This window comes from Harpia harpyja, chromosome 1 (genome assembly GCF_026419915.1).
Source record: "Harpia harpyja isolate bHarHar1 chromosome 1, bHarHar1 primary haplotype, whole genome shotgun sequence".
NCBI lineage: Eukaryota > Metazoa > Chordata > Aves > Accipitriformes > Accipitridae > Harpia > Harpia harpyja.
In genome coordinates this window covers 53,295,277-53,314,631 of record NC_068940.1, presented here as the reverse complement: position 1 = coordinate 53,314,631, position 19,355 = coordinate 53,295,277, and the positions used below count along the sequence as shown (strand labels likewise).

Below are 19,355 nucleotides of genomic sequence, written 5' to 3'. Positions count from 1 at the left end.
AAACCTTTTCCAGAAGCTACAATTAACCACAGCTCCTTCCCAAGGAGCTAATTATGAGAATTTCCTTGTTTTACCTGTTCCCTGAGTTCCTGGATTAGAGCTTCTTTCTTTGTTATGTCTTCCTGCGCACACTGAAGCAATGAATCATGTTTCTTAGAGGCCTCTGTCAGTCTTATCAGCTGATCAGTGGTATGATGCAAGTCTTCACACAGAAGGTCTCTCTGTTATATCATTGGATGAGTAAAGAAAGAAATGTTAAAGTTACTACTCTAAAGCAGTTGTTTCAAGATGTTTTGCCGTTGTTGCTAAGATTTCTAACAGCTACAAGCATCTCCCTTTTCCCTCCACTTTTTCATCATGAATCGTAGCAAGCATTCATCTAGCAATTTCTTATTTTAGCATGTTTTCCATATCCATTGTCTTGGTTGCAGAACAAAAATGAGAAGTTTCCCACAGTATAGTTAGTTAGATACTTGTAGGAGATATTTGGAAACAACCACTGTTTTAAAGTATAATGTATACTTAAAAAGAGATACAATTCTTTAAGTAAGAAACCAGAAAAGAAAGTATAGATCTTAATCCATGCTATATTAGCAATTACAGCTTTTTTAGTGCACTGCTAGGCTGTTGATACCTCTGGATTTATTCTAAGATCTAGACTCCCACCCTATCTGATAGGGTATCATAACTACACAAGGTGTGTTAACCTAGAAGGAGAAACAGTACTTAGTATTTTAAATGCCACCTTGGATTAGTTCTCCAGTCAAGAAAGCATGAAGGAAATTAGTAACTGATGTACAAAGTTGAAGAAGGAGAAACACTATGATTTTATCAGGAGCCAGATACACCCAAGGATAACATTGTAGTAAGAATTGGTACTTCAGTTTAAAAAAAACAAAAAACAAAACAAAACAAAAAAAACAACAAAGTGATCTATTTGGCAGGTCACTCAGTTTTGGGTTCCAGAATGTCAAATTGACATGATTATTAAAGAAGATAGTCTGTTTATTAAACGTAGTAGAAATCCATTTTAAAATGTTTTTTGAGAAGGAAACACTACTCTGGAAGACTTCATTGGTGCTGTATGATTGGCCTAAGCACATGTAATACGAGAGATGATCTTGTAGAAATTATTTGTAAGGAGAGGCTAGTGGTTTTGACTGATGGACATGTTCACCAAAATAATGGTGAGAGCAGTAACAGGAAAAGACAGAGTTAAAAAAAGATAGAAGTTTAAAAAGCAAAACTGCAGTTGCATCAACAATGCATCCTTAATCTTGTTTCCAGCAGGTGGAGCTTTTAGTTAAAATTATGAGTAAAGAAAAGATGTTACTGAATATAGTAGTAGTTGGGGAAGAGATAATGTTAAACATAATATATTCTTCTACCTATTTTAATTTCTCAGCTGCATCATCTAATGCTGCCATTAAATTCGGCTGATGATTCCTCAGTGGTCTTAACAAAATTAAACCAGGCTTTTAGCATAGGTTTTTATGAAGTAGCTTATAAAATATTTATGTCAAGTAATGTGATAATTTAACAGAATTTGTCAGGTATCTCATGAAAGATTCCTTTAAGAACAGCTTAACTAGCTACAGTTTGAACTAAAAATGAGGTTAAGTTTTACACAAGTATTTTAAGCAAAACCACATCCAGTTGGTCTGTTGAACAAATACTCATAATACACCAACATTAATGTTTTACCTCAATGTTATCAGCGATTTGTCTTCTCTCCAAGGCTTCCCTCAGTTCTTCAATCTTCTTTTCCTGATTCTCTATGATTCCTTTGCTTTCTTCTTTTGCAGCCAGAACAAGATTATACTTGCACTACAAAAAGTATTCAATTAAATTTAGAATATTTTAGGAAAACATGTTATCAAAGAAAGTTGGCAAACATAATACAAATAAATGTATATCACAAATCTTATGATGACAACTACAAACGTTTAAAATCTGTGTGAATGACTAAAATTAGAATGATATATCATACTTGCTAAATTGTACAAATGATTTTATTAGGAGTTGTCAGAACAATGGAAAAAGATTATTAATTTAATATGTAATAGCCACCACAATGTATATTAACCACTAAAACCATTATTAAAAAGCAGATAACCATATGTAGAAATCTGTCTCATCACCATTTTGTCTGTAGGACCTTTTGAATTCATAGTTCATACATATACATTATCTAAAGTATTCTGTGGGTTGCTCTATCAGTTTGCAAACCAGACCTATTTTAATAAAGAAGATGCATCATATTTATTCATAGTTATTCAAACACATAGTTTTAGTTCTTTTTGCTTGTTTTCAGATGCAGAACATAGTAATATCAGCGACATAAAAGTTCACTCCCTCAAAAATTAATTTACAATTCAGCTTCAATTGTTAAGGTGTTAAATAGCCGATTTCTGAGAAAATCTAAATGTGACTGTCCGCCGAGTGTAGTTTACAGGATGTGAATAGGTCCCTTTAGAGACACTGCTCTTTACCCAGCATGTGGAGAGAGTTCAGTTTTCAAGACAGCCTTAGGCATAAAATGTTCAGAAGATTTCAACATGTCAAAACAAAGAAGTTTCCTTCTAAAACACTACAGCAAGTTATGCTGTTTGAGACCCATGATAAGACATGTCATTGCCTCCCATTTCTGAAAAACTATACCATGTCCTTCAAAATGACAGAACATACATTTATATCCTCGAGCTCTCTTGTCAACCCATTTATGGACTCGGTTTTATGATTAACCGAAGACCTCAGCTCCTGGATCTGTCTCATCAAGCCAGTTACAACTTCCTGCAACATAAAAAAAGTTAATCCTCATACATTATATATAATTTATATATATTTTATTCCTGGACTTTCTTTGATGTATAATTTGTCAATCCCAAATTTCAAACAATCATTTGACAACGGAGCCTCAATGCACATGTAAAGGGGTAAAAGGAAATTTGTTGTTAAATTGTTAGCTTTTCTTTTAAGCATGCGTATGAGGAATTAAACCTCCATAACACCTGCTGTGTTCATTAGAAGAGAAGACTAGCCCTCTGATTTAGTCTCAGGCTGCAATGGCTTTCTAATAGGAGAACAGAAGTACTGTAGTTTAAGGTTACATTTGTTTGTAATGGGAAAAGGCACATTGAAGAAACACCACTGCACTGACAATACCACATTCTTCTGACTTTATACATATCAAATTTCTGGTTTTAGCATGGAAAAAGCAAGGCTTACCATTGCATCATGCTGGATAGTAAATGTACTATGTGATTTCTTATGCCTGTTTTACAAACAGCATAAATGCATGTACTATGGGAACTTTTGCTATTTAAGCTTTCAAGACACTGGAACAGTCTTCTCATGTAAAAGTGCTTTGGTTTTATTAACAAAGATACCCACAGTCACATTCTTTCGTCACCTTTCTTACCTTTTCTATTAGCCCATTACAACATGGCACTGACTAAAAGGCCCCATCAGGGGAACTATGCGTCGTTTATGCATTGAATGTTTTGTCCAGTAGACAGCTTTACCTTGGGTTTTTTTTTGTTTAACCTTCAGTTATCTTGTGTTTTCTCTGAATGCATACCAGTTTCGTACCACCCTGCAAACTCCATGCCAGTAAAAGGTAGGATTTATTTTACATAGATACACAGCCAGGATTGCCCAGAAGCACAGAATTACTAAGTATCACAGAAAAGCTCTGGGCTTTCAACTCTACTACAGAACAGTTACCCACAAAACTGGGTATCAGTAACAGTAATAAGCCCAAACCTTTTCCGTATCATTTGTCTTCTTCAAAGAAACAATAATCTCTTCAGCAGCAGCCAGCTCCTGTTCCAATTTCTGCAGTTTTGCTTCCTAGAAGAAATAATAATTGTGAAGGAGAGACTTAATCGCTTTTGAAGTATGTTTTGTAAAGCACAAAGCCATAAAAAAAAAAAAAAAAAGGAAAGGAACCAAGTTGTTTACCTTACCAGAAAAATTAAGCAGTAGCTTAACAATCTGAAACTTGAGAACTCTACATTTATTTTGCTGGTAATCAACAGAACAGTCATTTTGCCAATAAAAATCACTATTAATGCACAAGGAAATCCAGGAACACATCATTTAGACATTCAATTCTGCTGTTGTACCTGCTGCTCACACCGTGTCACCATTTCAGAGGATGGTTTCTCCACCTGTGCTTTTTCAAGTACTTTCAAGAGCTCCCTGGAGAAGAAAACGTATTTTTAGTGAGAAATATAATCAGAACACAAGAGAGCTTTAACAAGAATCGAGTCATATAAGTTTATTCTTATTTGCACTTAATTTTTTTTAAGAGTTATTTAACTATCACCTTCTCAGTGCTATACAAAAAGACTAATAGTTTAGTTACTAGCTATACGCTGCTATCAGCAGTGGAACTTTATCTTTGATATGAAGAACTATACTTGTAATGAAATTACATTTGTCATATTAATTGAATACATTAAAATGAAGTGCTGGTCTAAGTTGGATAAGATAAAAAAAGCCCATTATGTAATTTTCTCCACCCAGCTGGGGAAAAACACCTCTACAAACAGGATCCCCATCTGAATACAAAACCTAGCATAGGACAAAACCAATGAAGTCAGATGAAAATAAACCCCACCACTAATTAAAACTTACTTTGAATTGTTTTCTTTGTCTTCTTGTAATTGTAATGTTAGTTTTTCATTATGTTCTTTTTCTGTTTTCAGGAGTTTCAAAAGGTTCTAGAATGTCAAAATATATGTTGTTATAACAAGTTACAATATAAGGTCTTTAGAATAATTAAAACCAAAATAAAAATCTAAACAAACTCCTAAGATGACTGAAACCAGCCCCCCCAAAATGTTAAATGGAAACAGAAAGATCTTTAGCTTTGTCCTGGACAAGTTCAAAGTAAACTCTTACTTAATATATTATATTAAGCAATATATAATATATTATATTAAGCAATCAGCTCTTTTCACCTGCCATTGATAATGATTTCATATAGCTATTATGTTCCTCAATATCCAAGGCTTTAAATGGAGAAATTAGAATTTTCAACTGTAGATTAATTTGGGGCGATTTTTCAAATTCTAACCAGCAGTTCAAGATATTAGACTATAAAGAATTTAAAATAATAATCTTCAATCTGTCAGTATTCCTTTAAACACTAAAAGGGAAAACTTGGAGCAAACTTGCTGAGCAGGCACAGCGTACACTGCAGAAAAGCAGGCAAAATCATTTGCAAAAGCCCTTGAGCAACCTTACTGCTGTTTAGGAGTCACTGCAGTCTGACAGGCTTTCAAGAACAGCATCAACTAAATTGCAGGACAGTGATCCACCACAGAAAGCCATAGATCATTTTAACAAAATGGCATCCACTATGAAAATTTTTAAGAAACTGCTTTGTAAAGATAGCATAAGTAAGCTAGTCTTCGCTAGCACTGAGATGAAAGGTCACCAGCATTTCGATGTCAGGATTCTTTTCCAAAGCAGTTTCTTATTCCTTTACTAATTAACCCATCTCAACATTTCCAGAGCAATTTCTTCAGCCAAAAACTCTGCTACTTCATCTTGCTATCGGATATTTCTTGTAGCCTGCGGTTGCAAAAATATTGCACTAAGTTTTAAAAAAGATTCTGGGTACATCTTCCAAATGAAATCACCAGGAAACCTCTTATTACTGTGGAATCTATTGTCAATGATACAATAACAGGAATTAAACGAATTAAACAATCTGGCTATATGAGTAACCTTATAATAAAGTCCTTTAAAAGCCTTGACTGTCTTACACAAAGCTCAGTTTTCATTGCTTCTGCTTCTTGTTTTCTGTCCTCAAGTTGTTGCTTCAGTTGATCCGTCTCAAACTTCGCTACTTCCTGCAAGTTGTCATAGTCATCCTGCAGGCTTGCTTTTTCTTCAAGAATCTTTTCATGTTCTAGCCTTTATAAAAAAAAAACAAAACCACAAAACAAAACCAAGCCCACCCATGATATTAAGATAAGGGTTTGTTTCATTATAAAAATACTCCAATTAATTGTATTTTATACTCTTCAGATAATGTACAGAGTACAGTTATTTTAGAAACAAGTGACTGACATAAATGGTAACTTTTTTTTTAAACTGAGAAACCCCAAATTTATGAAGGGCACAGGAAATTTAAGTGACAGTGGCAGAGAAGGCAGAGTACTCTTTTTGATCTCTAGAAATAATTTACCTACAAAATTCTATAGAAATTTCAGCCACTGTGTCTTGATAATGGTGTTCACTCATTTTTATTCTTTTATTTTTTTAGCCAGTTGTTGGACAATAGATTTTGCTAGAATGATCCTCAGTACCTACATCTGCTTAGTTGATATCTAGGTTATTTATCCCATATAAAATCTTCATATATTCTGGGCAAGTCTGGGTTATTTCCATCTAAATTGTTGCCCTGAAAACTTATTTAATTTGATCTTTCACAAAAGTGAAAAAGCAAAGAGGGGTAAAAGAGCTGCTAGACAAGTGTTATGAATTATGTTATTAATGGAGACCCTATAGAAAGAATGCCTTCCAGATAGGCAGTTCTTCTGCTAACACAGAAGGCATCAATGAAACCACAACGTTTAATTCAATTCCAGGTTCCCAGTCTCACAATGCATCACTCAAAAAATGACTTCAGCTAAGACATGACCCACTATAATGCAATAACACAGTTAAGCTTTCCAGGAAAAAAAACAACCCACAAAACCAAAACCCAACAAAACAAATAAAACCCAACAACAACAAAACCCAACATAACTAAGTCGCACTAATGATTAAAAACCTCACTGATTTTCACCTCCCAATAATAATGGCAATTACTGCATAGAACGTAGTGAGCTTTTCAGGCTTCACTAGCCAAACTTCAGTTTATTTTTATGGTTTGTTTCTTCCTGTATTTTTACAGCAGCATCATTATGTCATTTGCTCCATGTGACCAGACTGAGAAGTAACAGTTAATTTTTAAGACTAAATTGGAAAAAAACCCCACAAACTATGCTGCTTCAGCCCCTTAACTTTTGGAGATCAATAAGTTTACAGGTACATCCTACTTAATGGGAAAATGCTATAGCAAACCAAAATAAAGGAAGCCTCATTTTATTTTCTTTCTGCTAATTTCACCATGTTCCCTCTCTTGGCTCTGAAATAGGCATGGAAAGAATCGAGAAAAAAAAAATAAGCAAAGGACATAATCACAGAATAACAACTTTAAATAAGAGATGTAAAGTGCAAGTTCACATGCAGAAAAGAAGAAATAAATCACTAGATGCATCCAGAAGGGAGGTTAAGGCATTTTACCAAACTGCCAACATACCTGACACTGTCCAGCTGGAACTGTACATCCATATGTCTACCAGAAAGCTGACTGATTTCTTTCTCTTGCTTTTCCCTAAAGGCACTATATTCCAATTTTACAGCAGACAGCTCCTTGTCTGCAGACTGCAGGACAATGCGCAAGTCATAGACTTCACTTTTTAATACTGTCAAAGACCAAACAAATTATGTTATTTGGAAAACCGTGCTAGATACAGGACGTGTAACACTACAGAACATCCTGGGAAAGTCTCACAAAACTTTACACATTTTCAGTGGAATTAACCTTGAAGGTCACACACAAAAAGGATTTGTAAATGGAAAAGGTCAATGAAACACTGACTTCAAGAACTGAGGAGTACAGGCAGAATCAAAAACATTCCAAACAATATCACTGCATTTCCATAGACCAAGAGAGGATTTTCCCTTTATTTTTAGTTAATATTTTCTTAAAATACTATATCCTGTACTCCCTTCACATTCAGAGTGAACAGAAAACAATTCTGAATATTGTGTACTGTGCAAGACTGGGCAGAGAAAAGCTGGTCTGCAAGTATTAGATTTTTTTCTTTAAAAAAAAATATTAAAAAAAAAAATCAAACCAGTATGACTAACCCAAATAGTTACTCAGCATGTGCTATTATTGATTCAAAACACTAAGATGCCTCAAAACTTCATATGGAATTTCAGTTTTACATAGACTTACTATCAGTCTTGCTTTCAGTGTCTTGAAACTGCTTTTCAAGCGATTTCATCTGTTCAAGGAGCTCCTGGCGCTCTTTATTCCAGTCATTCCTTTCAGATGAAAGAAGCTTGAGAAGAGAAATAAAATTTTTAAATGGAAGGAAACGTAGGAGTGGCTAAGTCGCAGAGCTGTAACGATCACGTAATAACGTATTATGGCATTTCATCAGCTGATTACAAATACAGGATGAATTTTTCTTTAAATTCGATGTTTGATGAATCTGAAATCCATAGAAGTCCAAGAAAAAAAAAAAAGTAATTCAATATAACTGAAGACATTACCTTATCTAAAAAGTTTATTTAAAAGCAACCCACAGCTTACGAGCTGAGATTTACTTCAGAACAGAGCTATCAGAGATGAGACTAATCTGGGAAGAATACAGGCCTTGCTTCCTTTTCTGTACTAAATCAAATCTAGTGATTAAGGAAGACTTGTAAATATTTTATAGAGTAAGGACATTTCAGTTCAGTTCCAGCTGAGGCAAGTAGCATTTTCAGCATTCTAAAGTTGAAAATTTCCTTGTGACTATTGCTGTTTTCCAGAAATCATGAAGTTGGCCAAAACCAAGCACAGGCATCCTGAGTGTCTATTTGCTTATAGTTAAGATCAAGCAGGCTCAGAATCACAACATTTAAAACAACAAAAACAAAAAACCCCAAACCTGCAGTGTTATGTTAAATGAAGTCCTTGTCTTCCTGCACAGCCCTGAACTATGATGCTATGTAAATTTTTCAAAAGTCAAAATGCAAGTAACACTGCAGACCTCACTAGATGACACAGTAGTATGAGTGTGGTAGATATCACCTTGTCATATATATACACACTCACATATAGCCCTGTATTATTATTGTTCTCTCACCTCCTGTATTTGTGCAGAATGATGCTCCAGTTTATTAATATGCTGCTGGAGTTTTATATTCTTGCTTTCCTCTTCATCCAGCTTTGTCTGCATTGTGCTCAGTTGCTCCTGTGACGCAAGAGACACTCAAAATTAGAGCACACATCTTCCAGTTATTCTCACATGCCATATGGCAGTCTGTGCATATTAAATATAAAAATGTCAACTACTTTCTTTTTTTATGACCCAAACCAACAGAAAACAGAAGATTCAAAAATAAGCTGGTATCTTAAGTAGTTGATTCCTCCTATTGCTAACTAAACCACCAGAACACAAGAAAATCTGTCAGGGGATACAAGGACTGAATCCAATAAACACTTAGCTTTCAGACACACGTTTATCTTGGAGAAATAAGGCTTTAAAAAGAAGTTATTCAAAATACACACTAGCTAAATTCCTTACAGGATCTCTGCACTATGGTAAGTATCAAAGAGGGGTTTTGGCTGTTGTGCCAGGGTTTCACATGCACTGAAGTTAGTTCCAGCTTCTAGAGAGTAGTTCAGATAACTTCATAGCACTCTTCTATGTGACAAAAGTCCTTCCCTGCCCTTTAGAAAAGATACAAGACAATTAAGGTATAATGATGGACAAGCATTATTTGGCAGGTTTCTTCAAATAATGCAATATTATATATTAAGCTTGGGTATTGTTCTAAATGTAGCCATCACCAGACACTTATAAAGAAGTTTCCTTGGAGACAAGTTATCAGGTTAAAACAGTAAAAATTTAAATGCCCTGTATATCTTAAACTACTTGTGATATTCAACTCTCAAATCCCTTTCAATATTTTCATTGTAAATCCTTGTAAGTACAGTGTACAATTAGAGAACCGTTTAGTGAAGCCTTAAGTATTCATCAAGTGCTTCAGTTTCCCATGCAAATTCAAATATATTTGGTGAGGGGGAAGTATTTCATGCCAAAACCCACTTTATTATAAAAGTTACACATACGCTTCAGTTTTTATTCAGAACATTCACCTGTGCCACTTTGAGCTCCTCAGCAATGACCTCATATGCTTGTTCATTCACCTCTGGGGGAACCGGCTCTTTCAAAATGTCATCCATCTCTTCAGAATGATAATCTAAGATTTCTGGACTTATTCGTGGCACTAGGCGAGATCTTAACTGGTAAGCTTTTGTTGGAGTGGTTATGTTCTGTTACAAAGATTACAAAGCAGTCTTTATTTTAACCATAAAATGGAATTAAGACTTTGTCTGGTATTGTATTTCATAGTTCTATAAGTAGAATAATGAAATAAAAATGCTTAAAGTGGTTAGTTCTAAACCACTACACTTTTTCAGATTTGTCATCTGATTACAGTAGCAGTCATTCAGTAAGTATTTCGGAACAAAAAAAGCGTTATATCTGGTTTATCACATATGGATTACACACCAGAACACTAGTTAGGTTAAGGGATTGTACAAATGAAAATCTATGTTCTCACACAACTCAGGAGTAAGTATGTGTGGTTTTAAATAAACTTATACCTTAAGAGTTTCTCTGTGTAGCTTATGTAATTGAGAGACTTCTTGACGCTTGTGTGCTTTGGTTGCCTCCAGAATGTTTTCAAGATGTTGGTTTGCTTTCCGAAGGGATTGAAGCTCTGATTCCTGTTCCATATGCTTTTTCCTGTTTAGGAAGTATGTTACTACTGTCAAAACCACTCCATCAGTATGCCCTTGCATCAGTAAGAATAAGCTACAGTATTGCCAATGAGCAAGCTGAAGCTGAACTCTTGCCCAAACACTGAAATACATTATTTTGAGAAGAAAGCCACCACTGCTGTATTAAAAAGGTAAAAAAAAAAATTAAAAAAAATTAAAAAGCTAAGAAGCTTATTTGTGCTTGCATAATGAAGCAAGCAGATGGATAACTAAACGTGTCAGAAAAAAAATCCATTACACGTTAAGAAATAAGCTGAGGGCTCTGCAATTCCTTTTATGAGAAAGTGATATCACCCATACCAATATGGTTTTAAGCTTTAAAAATGTTATCCAGTTATATGAGAAGTCTGAACTGGTGCTTGCCAGGATTAAAGAAAATCCTTTAAAGATTTTTTTTTATTAATGGAAGTGCTGCTCTGTTGAGATTATTTTGCCCTCTAAGAGTACTTTAACTTAAATCCAACAGTTGAGCAGAAATTTAGGAATAATTTTCATTAGGTATTTTGCAGAGCTACATGCTGTTACTGTGATAATTGACCTTACTGACATAATTGTAGGGTCACAGTCTACAGACAAAAGGAAATACACTATTTCATCTTTTGGCAGTTTAATGCTATCACTTTCCCTCATGTTTTTAGCATCTGCAACAAAACTTACAGAACAGAGTAGAACTTTAGTTCTGACTGCTATTGGACAATAGAAAAATTAGCATACATTGATTTTGTGGAATTGTTAAATTTTACTCATTCAGTTACAGCATATAGTTACACTTGCATGTAAAATTAAGCATCCAGTTACTCTGAAACTGGAAACAAGTTTAAAGTTTAGTGAAATCCAGAGGTGAATCCAGAGGCTTAAAAGCACACTTTTGTTTGACTGCACTCCACTAAGAAAATGTCACTAATTGATAATAAAAATGCACACATACTATCAAGAAAGCAAGACATGCACAAAACATAGAATACATAAAATAGGAATACATTGAATGGGCAGGAAAAGAAAGTAATTAATATCTGAAGATAAAAATAAAGCATTGTAACTAATGATACAGGACAATAGACGGATTGCTGAATTGATAAACTCAGTAGATGACAACATTACAATTTATAAAGTTCATAGGATTTGCTACACAGAAATCTAAGAATAAAAATACAGATTTGTACAATGGCCTGAATGAGCAAAAAAGGACATCACAAAGCTACTTTGAAAAAAAAAAAGCGGGAAGGCAAAAATGGAACTATCTTGTGCCCAATGCTTCTAGAATTATACTCTAGATTCAATTAAATCAATAAAAAGCAACATTAGGTACAAGCTAAAAATATAGTTAAAAAAATATCAGGTCCCTTTTGCCTTCCAGGTTTATATTTCATTTGCTGGAAATGCAATTATTTTTCTTGTATCTCCAGTAACAGGATGAGAATTTTTCAGAAATGGGCTTGATCAAGTTCAGTATGTATTATTCACTTGCATATGAATATATATACACTGAAGGTATTACTCAGGCCTTTTGCATTATCTTGTGCTGCCCTCAAGGAGAACAATGACAGTAAATTCTTGACTACGTTAGTAAGGGCAAAGTAGACCCTTATCTCATGTTTAGATGCCAAAGCAAATGGACATAAATGAACTATCGACATCATGTCTTTGCTCCAAATTCAAAGCTCCAAATTCAAAGCTCTTTGCTTTGCTTTTAATTCAATCTCTGTTCCAATAACAAGACTCGAGGTAGTGGTATTACTGCCTTCTTAAAAATCTTTGAAGTGGAGACAAAAAATTAACCAACAGGTTAGCCAAAATTTTCTGGGGTGCTTGGATTCCACATTTATGGTGACTCAAACTTGCAATCTTAAAGAGTTTATATTAAAAACTACTGTTGCACTAAACCAAAACCAAACCCCAAATACCCACCCCCCAAACCCATCAACTCTTAGTTCCTGTCACTGCTTCCATCTGTAATACTTCAGTTACTGAAAAATAATTGCTCAACATGGAAACTAGCCAAACTCTCCCTGTTCCATTAAGCAGGTGACCATCAGAATTCCAGGGTATGTGCATCTCCTGCATGTTGTGAAGCACTGTTTTGCATCTTAGCATAAAGAAGAGCTTTTGGAAAGACAAAGAAATCTGCAACAGTGCAGACATGCCTTCAGATTGCATCATGGTTGTTTCCTAGTCTGGGAGTAACTAAGTTCAACAGGAACATATTCTGTGCACATGCCATTTTTCTTAACCTGGCCCTCTCTCACATGCAAAGAGCATACTTAGACCGTATATTCAGGATCTGAGACTAACTTTTAAAAATCAATATAAGTAATTATTTAAAGACATTTAATTAAGACATTTCTATACTGTTTTGTCTCACTTGGTTAGCTCTTTAAATTCTTCATATTCTTGTTTTGAACTTGCCAGTTCACTTTGAGTCTGTAGCAGGCGTGCTTTCAGCCTTTCAACAGATGCCAGTGAGTTGCCTTCCACTGATATGGTGGTGGAATATAAATGATGACCTAAAGAACAAACATAGACCCTCTGAAATCACAGAATAGCTCAAATAGCTTAAGTTTTAGTAAAACGAAAGCATTTGTAGGCTTTTGAACAACATAGCAGCAATTGAGATTGAAGAAAGTGGTTATTAGCAACAGTCCACATGAAAACCAGAATAATTAATATTACTGCAGTCTTCATGACAACTAAGGACAACAAAATGAGATTATGAGTGGTGTTCCCAAGATGCACCACACCAAGTTCCCTATTGCTGTACTTGCTTGAAGGCCAATGTGAATAAAATGAAGTAAACCTAAAGTAAAAATCAGTCTTCAGGTACCACTTTGAAGAAGGCAAAAATACATCAAGACAGACAACATTTTCAATACTACACACAACAGAAATACGGTAAGCTTATTTAGCTGAAAAACACGAGCATAGTTTTACCTCCAGTATTTTTCTCTGTGGCTGAAGCTTCCAAAAAAGCTTTTTCTAGTTCTGCAATGGTCTGAGCATCAATTTCTTGAGCCTTTTTAACTGACTGTAAAGAACGAAGTTTTTTATTCTCCTCTCTGAGGTTATGGTTCTCCATGGCATACTTTGCAATTCGTGGGTGTTGTTCCATCTATGATAAGCAGTATTTTATTCAACAGGTTTTGTTTTCCAGACAATGCTATACACATCTAGCTGTTGCTCTACAACCTTTAATACACATTAAATTGTAATGGAAGGGGAAAAAAGTATTCCTTATAGTGGTTAAAACTGCCCCAACTTTTTTTTTTTGTTAGTTTTCCTACTCCGTTGGAATCTGCTCTCAAAAAAGACAGTGGGTTTACATTTTATATGTTTACTCTTTTGCTGGTAATAAGGCAGTAGAAGCTTTTCCTGTTGCTCTTGACATCCCTTTGCAGTTTCAACTTTGAGCTTTGGCTTTCTTAACACTGTCCCTGCATGCCATAGTAATGTTTCTATAGTCCTTTAATGACTGTCCTGACTTCTGTACTTCCCCCCCTGCCCCCTTCACTTTGGAGCTCAGTTATGAGCTACAGATTCAAGCTGGTCTTCTAATACATCTACTCCTTTTTCCTACTTGTGCTTGGAGGAAATTGTTTTTAATGAATCTGCCTTCTCTCTTGAGCTTCTTTGTTCTTCAAAACTGCTTCACAAATACCACGCCTACCAGATACCTGAATAACCCAAAGCCTCCTCTCCTGAAGCCTTAGGTATGTACTTTGCTACTTGCCTTCCTCAAACAGCTCCAGGACTGCATCACCCCTGATTGGCCCATCTAGCATCTGTGTTATTATCCTTCAGAAACCTGCTGTATTACTTGCATCCTACTGTCCTTCCCTTTCAACAGATGTCACCGAGGTTAAAGTCTCCCATAAGAATGAGGATTTGTGATTTGGAGACTTCCTTGAGTTGCTTAAAGGAGACTTAGTCCTCTACCTAACCCAGATCAGGTGGCCCATAGCAAGTTCCCACCATGACATCACCCTTACTAGCCTCTCCTCTTATGCAAACTCACAAGCTCTAAACCCACCCATTGTCCCTTCCATAGGGAAACTCCATGCATTTGAGATGTATCTATAAAAGAACCCATGACACATCCTCCTCTTTCCTGCCTCTTTCCTAAAAAGCCTATATCCACCCATCACAGAACTCCATCACGATATCTATTCTCACAAAAGAAAACTGTTGTAGAAAGGAAAAACCAGACTTACCTGTTCTCTGAGTGTCTGCAATTCCTCCCTCAATTCACTGAGGAGATCATCTTGCTCTTTTGGCAATAAACTTCCACCACCCTCTTTGTGTAATCTCTCCAAACGAACAATATGGTCTTCACGAAATTTAACTATCATTTTACTGGACTGAATAAATTTCTCCTTCTTGGCACACAGATCTTCTAGTTGAGCAATTTTTTCTAATAAATTCTTAGAAAAATACATATACAGATTGGTAGAAAAGCGACAGTTACACTAGGTAAATTTTTAAGGTGCACTTATCACATACGTATACACACACAGACAAATCATGCAAAAGTCAGTTAACAGTAATTTTGTGAATACACAGACTATCGTTTGGAGCAGATTTGTAGAGAGCAACAGCTCATACCATGAACCCAAATTACACACTATTGCAAAAAACTTTACTTAGAAGGTCCAATATGATCCGGTAGACTAAGTATTCAATTAAGCACATCAGATGCACCCCTAGAGTGCCTGTTTCAGTTCATTTTCTTAAAATAAATAAATAAAGAAAACCATTTTGGCTGATTTAGTACTACGCCATGACATGAACCAAAGCACAATAAAATTGGGATGACTGGGAGGTTTGCTTCAAAAAACACACTGTTGATCCAAACACTCAAAGATGCACTCAAAATTAAGTAAAACAGAAGTTTGTTGTTCTGTTCAATTTTCTTAGAAAAATCACAATAAACAACCCATCCCCTAAAACTAAGCATACTATGAAAGTTATGCTGTGGCTTGTCTGAATTTGAAAGATAGAATAGAATCATAAAATTGTTTAGGTTGGAAAAGACCTTTAAGATCATCAAGTCCAACTGTTAACCTAACATTGCCAAGTCCACCACTAAACCATGTCCCTAAGCACCACATCTATGTCTTTTAAATACCCCCAGGGATGGCAATTCAACCCCTTCCCTGGGCAGCCTGTTCCAATGCTTGACAACCCTTTCAGTGAAGAAATTTTTCCTATTATCCAGTCTAAACCTCCCCTGGCACAACTTGAGGCTGTTTTCTCTTGTCCTATCAGTTGTTACTTGGGAGAAAGACCAACCCCCACCTCGCTACAACCTCCTGTCAGGTAGCTGTAGAGAGCTATGAGGTCTCCCCTCAGCCTCCTTTTCTCCAGGCTAAACCACCCCAGTTCCCTCAGCCGCTCCTCATAAGACTTGTACTCTAGACCAGCTTCACTGCTCTTTGGACACACTCCAGCACCTCAATGTCTGTCTTGTAGTGAGGGGCCCAAAACTGAACACAGTATTGGAGGCGTGGCCTCACCAGTGCCAAGTACAGGGGGACGATCACTGCCCTAGTCCAGCTGGCCACACTATTTCTGATACAAGCCAGGATGCTGGTGGCCTTCTTGGCCACCCAGGCACACTGCTGGCTCATATTCAGCTGGCTGTCAACCAACACCCCCAGGTCCTTTTCCACCAGGCAGCTTTCCAGCCACTCTTCCCCAAGCCTGTAGCATTGCATGGGGTTGTTGTGGCCCAAGTGCAGGACCCAGCACTTAGTCTTGTTGCACCCCATACAATTGGCCTAGGCCCATTGATCTAGCCTGTCCAGATCCCTCTGTAGAGCCTTCCTACCCTCAAGCAGATCAACACTCCCGCCCAACTTGGTGTTGTCTGCCAACTTACTGAGGGTGCACTCAATCCCCTCGTCCAGATCATTGATAAAGATATTAAAGAAAACTGGCCCCAATACTGAGCCCTGGGGATCACCACTTGTGACCAGCTGCCAACTGGATTTAACTCCATTCACCACCACCATTTGGGCCCAGCTATCCAGCCACTTTTTTACCCAGCAAAGAGTGCACCTATCCAAGCCACGAGCAGCCTGCTTCTCCAGGATAATGCTGTGGGAAACTGTCAAAGGCTTTACTAAAGTCTAGGTAGATAACATCCACAGCCTTTCCCTCATCCACTAAGTGGATCACCTTGTCACAGAAGGAGATCAGGTTAGTCAAGCAGGACCTGCCTTTCATAAACCCATGCTAACTGGGCCTGATTGCCTGGTTGTCCTGTATGTGCCATGTAATGGCACTCAAGATGATCTACTCCATAACCTTCCCCAGCACCAAAGTCCGACTGAGAGGCCTGTAGTTCCCCAGATCCTCCTTCTGGCCCTTCTTGTAGATGGGCATCACATTTGCTAACTTCCAGTCAACTGGGACCTCCCCAGTTAGCCAGGACTACTGAGAAATAATGGAAAGTGGCTTGGTGAGCACTTCCACCAGCTCCCTCAGTACCCTTGGGTGGATCCCATCTGGCCCCATAGACTTCTGTGTGTCTAAGTGGTGTAGCAGGTCACTAACCATCTCCCCTTGGATTATGGGGGCTTCATTCTGCTCCCCATCCCCGTATTCCAGCTCAGGGAGAACAACTGGTCTTACTATTAAATGCCACCTTTGCCTCAGTCTTAAGTACCTCAGCCTTTTCCTCAGCCTTTGTCACTATATTTTCCCCCATGTCCAATATAGAACAGAGATTCTCCTTACCCCTCCTTTTGTTGCTAATGTATTTATAGAAACATTTTTTATTGTCTTTTACGGCAGTAACCAGATTAATTTCTATTTGGGCTTTGGCCCTTCTAGTTTTCTCCCTGCATAACCTCACAACATCCTTGTAGTCCTCCTGAGGACTACAGATTTTATCTCAAATGTCCTTTGACTAAGTTCCATTGTTACTAAACCTTATTATCTTTGGACAAGGTATTTTTATTAAAAAACAAAAGAAAAATGAAGAGAGTCAGTTTCAATATGCTCACTCATCTCTCATAAGACAGTACACAGAATGCACTTAGAAATATTAGTGCTTTCTTACCTTCTTTTCACCTTCTGATTTCTCCCAGAACAACATTGCTCCAAGAAAGTTGTTCATGTAATTTATGTTGTTCTTCCCCTTTTCAACAGCACCTGTAGGGTAAGTCAAAGAAACAAATGCCATATTTATTAAAATACCAGTTAACCAGGTGTTCCTACATACATAACGTGACAGTTGTGTAAAGAAAATTTAAATAAATTCTTCGAGTAGTATAATTCCTCTACAAAGATCATGTGCCATACCCAGAGCAAAGACGTTTAGACAGTAATTCCTAGTCACCTGCAAGTGCTGATAAAGAACAGAGTCAATATACATAATTGTATAATTAACAAAGTTGTTCAAGCATTAAACAGCTTTACAATGAACTTTTATTAAAATAAAAGAATCAGTCTGTTCAGCTGAGTATATCTGTAAAATGCAAAACCCCTCCGAAATTAATTTGATAACACTAAGCCATTATTGGCATCATTACTACAGTTTGTACATATTAGAAGTAGACTAACTGGTTCATGAGAAGGAAATTCAGGAAAATAACCATGAATTAAGTGGACAATTAGTGATTTAATCTGGAAGGAAAGTGTCCACACACAAGGGATTAAAAGGGCTTTACTAATCCACTTCAGAAATTAATTCAAAATAGCTTCCCCGAATATCCTCACATGGGCAAGACTACTTATTTATAGAATACCATAGTATCTAGGTGCATAATAACTACCCTACTGTAATTTAATATATTAAAAAATGCCATCATATTTTTAAAGTAGCTAGCAAGCAGATTTCATATGTGTGTGATCGAATATTACAAACATAATTTAACTACATAGACTAAACACAGGTCTAATATATTAGGTTCTGCATAAAACCTCTCTTCAGTGTTTAAGCATCATCACTTGCTCTCCCTTGGAACTCTATCACAGATCTAAATATTTTTGAGCCTTCTGTCAATATTCATGTATTCATGGGCAGCGATTCAGTGTCCCACATAATCACTGACCTGTTTTTACTGGTTAAATGTGTATGCTAGCAGAGAATTATTTTTTCCTTAGGAAAACTCAACCACAGATGCTTTACGGTAGAGACAAGTGTTTCTAACTTCTGTAATAACTTCTATTGCTGTATCTCCTATTTCTTGGCAAGGTCAGGAAGAGTTGACTCAGGAACACAGGAAGAGTTACAAGAGTTACAATTACAAGTTCACTACCCTGTAATCAAACATTATAAGGTAGCCTATTTCAGTGAGAAGTATACATAGTAGAAAGCTATGCTGGGATCTGTAGGGATAGGATGGTCTAGTGAAAAGCTGCTGGAAGAAAAAAAGTTACATAAAAACCCTTTTACCATCTTACATTGAAATCTCTCTTTTATTGAAAAGTAAACATTCTTCTTAGGATCTTCCTGAAGGGGCAAAAAGGGAAGAGGGGAAAAAAATCCTGTCCTGAGCTTAAAAAGAATGCAGCATTATCAATACCTTAGTGCCCTCCCTCTGACCTAAACGTACAAGCAATCACATGCGAACTTTTAGTTACTTAAAGGATTGGGCAGCATACCTCTTACAAACTGGAAGAGTACTCTAGGTATTATATAATAAAACCATAGCCTAGTACACAAACTTAGGAGAGGAAGAAAATAAAATCACATTAACAATTTCTGCAAAATATCAGATACAAATAC

At 36.5% G+C, this 19,355-nt stretch overlaps 1 protein-coding gene across 1 annotated transcript in view; it reads right to left on the bottom strand.

Moving 5' to 3' along the window:
* KIF15 (kinesin family member 15) overlaps positions 1-19,355 on the bottom strand; it is a 39,077-nt gene that overhangs the window by 8,574 nt on the left and 11,148 nt on the right. Inside the window, 16 exon segments of the mRNA XM_052794474.1 lie at positions 75-221; positions 1,705-1,827; positions 2,689-2,793; positions 3,766-3,852; positions 4,128-4,203; positions 4,642-4,727; positions 5,778-5,928; positions 7,322-7,487; positions 8,027-8,132; positions 8,925-9,032; positions 9,941-10,117; positions 10,451-10,592; positions 12,990-13,131; positions 13,556-13,733; positions 14,833-15,042; positions 17,685-17,776. Of these exon segments, the coding sequence (XP_052650434.1) occupies positions 75-221; positions 1,705-1,827; positions 2,689-2,793; positions 3,766-3,852; positions 4,128-4,203; positions 4,642-4,727; positions 5,778-5,928; positions 7,322-7,487; positions 8,027-8,132; positions 8,925-9,032; positions 9,941-10,117; positions 10,451-10,592; positions 12,990-13,131; positions 13,556-13,733; positions 14,833-15,042; positions 17,685-17,776 (2,096 nt within the window).